The sequence below is a fragment of the Morus notabilis genome, unplaced genomic scaffold (assembly GCF_000414095.1).
Source record: "Morus notabilis unplaced genomic scaffold, ASM41409v2 Scaffold535, whole genome shotgun sequence".
NCBI lineage: Eukaryota > Viridiplantae > Streptophyta > Magnoliopsida > Rosales > Moraceae > Morus > Morus notabilis.
The window spans coordinates 644264-647899 of NW_010367018.1; the positions used below are offsets into that span (position 1 = coordinate 644264).

General features: G+C 29.5%; 1 protein-coding gene across 1 annotated transcript in view; it reads right to left on the reverse strand.

Moving 5' to 3' along the window:
* Nucleotides 1-3086: 3086 nt before the first annotated feature.
* The window catches only part of LOC112094196, a 2648-nt gene continuing 2098 nt past the window's right edge, over nt 3087-3636 (reverse strand). Inside the window, exon 2 of the mRNA XM_024174521.1 lies at nt 3087-3194. Within this exon, the coding sequence (XP_024030289.1) occupies nt 3087-3194 (108 nt within the window). The remainder of the gene's footprint in view (nt 3195-3636) is intronic.

A 3636-nucleotide genomic window follows, 5' to 3' on the forward strand; every position in this document is an offset into this window, starting at 1 on the left:
AGCTGTAGTATATTTAAAATTTTTGTTACCATGGGGATGGTATTGTTTTTATGTGACTGTGGGTGTCACAGTACCAACCAATTCTTACTTGCTTTAGATGTCGATAGCATCTTGGACAGAAATTATAATACCATGCTTGTTCAGCTGAAAATCCGGCTATAGTAGCTTTTACTGTAAATTTTGTGCCCTATATTGAACAGGAGAAGTTGTTGGTTTAAATAGTATAATTAGAAAGAGAAAAAGATAAGGAATATCATAATGCTAACCTGATTGCCTCGTTGGTCCAGTGTGTATTTAGTTCTTTAATTGTTCTTCTATTTTATGTTTTTTGTTCTTCAATGGATTGAGCTGGTGTTGATGGTGTTGTTTTGTGTTACCTTATTTTTAATGTTCTTGTCTCTAGTATATTTGGATTGATGTAGAAGATTGTGGCTGTGGTGCTGGATACATATGCATTTCCTAAGATATTGGCAATGAATTAATTAATATCTTAGTGTGCTTTGGTATAAGTGTTTTATTTATATATGTCATTATATATAAAAAAAAATGTTAAGAAAATACCTAGATATTGCTTGACTAACACTGTTGCAAAGACTGCTACAACTGGTCCTTTTATTGATTTAAGGACATTTTCATCAAATTGATATGCTTTATGTCCCCATTAAGTAACTTGCATATGTTCATTTCTATTGGGAAAAGAAAATTAAAAAAGAAAAATTAGGATGGAATATTTTGATTGTTATAGAAATTTTGTGCTCTTAATGAATATAAATTTTTGTTATGTGATTATGATGAAATTTGCATAGATTTACCTTATATTTTTGTACTATTATTATGCGTCGTGATGTTAGCCTGTTGTTAATATTTGTTTGCTCAATACTCTGCACCTTTGTTACAATGTCAATGACATATGTTGATAGATAAATAGATAACGTTAAGAATATAAATTAATGGATTAGTAATGTATATTTTTGTTTTGAGGAAAAAGTGATTAATGTTACCTGATAAAATTTTGATTGTCTCGATCCTGTGCTGAAGCTGGTCAAATTCTATGAAGTAGAATTTGTGGAAAGGGATGGGAAGTGCTTCTTCTGCAATTGGGACAAAAGCTGTTGCACGTGCAAATTGTAGCATTGCATTATGTGGTACAATTTTGTATGTTGGTTTGTTCTGGGCAACGAAGAAGTTACTAATGTCATATATTGCTTCCAGTTGAATTTTTTGAGAAATAACATATGAGTCACGTGCTCGGATTGATGTTTGGATTGCTTAATGCTGCAAATGAAAAAGATGTTATTATTATAAACTTTGTTATATATAATATCAAATAAAAGATAATATACTATAATGTTTGTAAAGTTATTACCTCTTCATCGACTAAGAAACAATCAAGACTTATTAGACGTCTTGTGGTCAAGTCGTTGTTTGTCCATAATCTGCAGATTCTTGCCCTAATTGTTTCATAAACTTCATTTGGTCTTAATGCACAAATTGGTGTATTGCCTAGTCATTGACTGGAGAAAAGAGATTATTCTGGATGAGTAATTTTATTAAATATGTTTTTAATTTAGTGGAATAAAAAAATATTGATGACGTGAAATTGTTAGTATAATGTTGCATGTATTTTTGAGTTAGTATATTAATAGTGTATACGTTCTTATGGAGTATTTTACATTTTTATAGGATAATATGTAGAATTTTTTTTATAGACAATGTTTCTTACATAATTTGGATATTTATTAGTTGAATCATGGATTAATATGTGTAATTCGTTTGGGTTTGTAGTTCTTGATAAAGCAACATATAATTTTCCATGAGTAAAATTTTGAGTTTCTAAGTATAATTCAATTTTTCTTAATGATTATCTTTGGCTTTTGTTTATTGTCATTGCATAGCATACTTTTACGAGAAATTGTCGCTTTTTTAATGTAAATGGCAACTTTAATATAGGAGAAGAAATTACGATTTTGATTGTGATTTTCAGGTCTTGAGGGAGGAAATGATTCAAGAACTTGTTGTTGAGATTGAAAATGTGCTAGCATTGCATCAAGTGGAGACCGCGATGGTCTTGTTGACGCAGGTGGAAGAATTTGATCCATTTGGTTTTGATGGTTGTTAATTGTATCGATAAAATCTTCACTTATTTGAGAAAGGATATGGCACATGCGTTGATTTTAGTGCAATAATCTTTTTTGAATTTTTTTTTCCTATCCATCTGCTTCTACAACATGGAAGCATTCAAGGGATAAGGAAAAAAAGAGAAGTCAAATAAATTAGTTTATCTCTTATTAACTACAATATGTTAGAATTGGTTATAAATGATGGAATAAATAATTTTATTATTATTGATTAACTAAGTTATATAATTGCAAATGTAATTTATTCTAAATGAAATAATTTAACAAAGTGTATAATATGTACGATTGAATATTTACAATGTATATAAAAGTTACTAATAAGATGGTGGCAATATATTAAGTAGACACATAATGAAATGAGTTAACTAATAAAAAAAAGAAATTCAATTTTGCAGCTTTATATGTTTCACATAGATCGAATAACATTTGTATTTGCATCCTTATATGTTTAGGATAAACTAAATAATATTAAAATATTTATAAAGATAAAGAGTTAAAATTTACACTGCCATATAATATTACATATAACATTAAATAATATAATAGCAATAGTAGATAAATTAAATTTATCAACAAATACAACATAAATGAAAAAATTGGCATGTGCATCTGCTTTTTCTAAGCTTCTTCCTTTAGAGATGAACAAACAAAAATTTTCTGTAATAAGATTTCATTGCACAAATTTTCAGTAAGATAAAGAGCATGTAACGCCCCCATAGGCTAAATCGGTCTAAGGCCGAATTTAGCAAGGTGGTGCTACTTAAAACATACTTTCTATACTTAAAACAATATCATTTTTTTAAGATGCGGAAACTTGTGGTTGATTTCATCACAAAATTTTCTTAAAAGTGTTTGAACAAAATGAGTAAGTGTGCAACCACAAATCTTAAACATTAAATAGTTATTCAAAAGCGACATAGTAACAAAACAAAAACATTTTGAGCCCATCTAGTGTTTGGAAGTACATATAAGCAAGATGCCAGATGTAAGACTTGGAGTACTCAGCCAACCTTGGAAATCATATTTCTTTTTACTCTTCGGTAACAACAACATCATCTGCATCACAAGGTAAAACTAATGAGCAAAAACTCAGTAAGTAGATTTCAAATCAAGTAAGTATCTAAAATCTCTGTGACTAAAATCTCTTTGTTAATCATTGTTCATAAACTTTCATACCTATTCTTAGTTTAGGTATGATACAGAACTTCGGTTCCAAGTAAGCCTCTCTATACAGGACCTTCTCTAATTTTTGCCAATTCTCTTCTCTTAAACACTAAGCGGGGTTTTTAGAATCTCTTTCTCTTGTGATCAACAAGAAACTTTCCACTAGCATTTTTCTCTAGTTGTCTCAAAGAGACAGTTTCTCTAATTTGGGGTACCGGTCCCTCGCACCTCTGCTTACCCAGCCTCTCATCCATATACCATACCATAAAATCTCTTAAAACATAAAAACATAATAAGCAGATATCATAATCTCTTTCAAAATAATTAATCATGA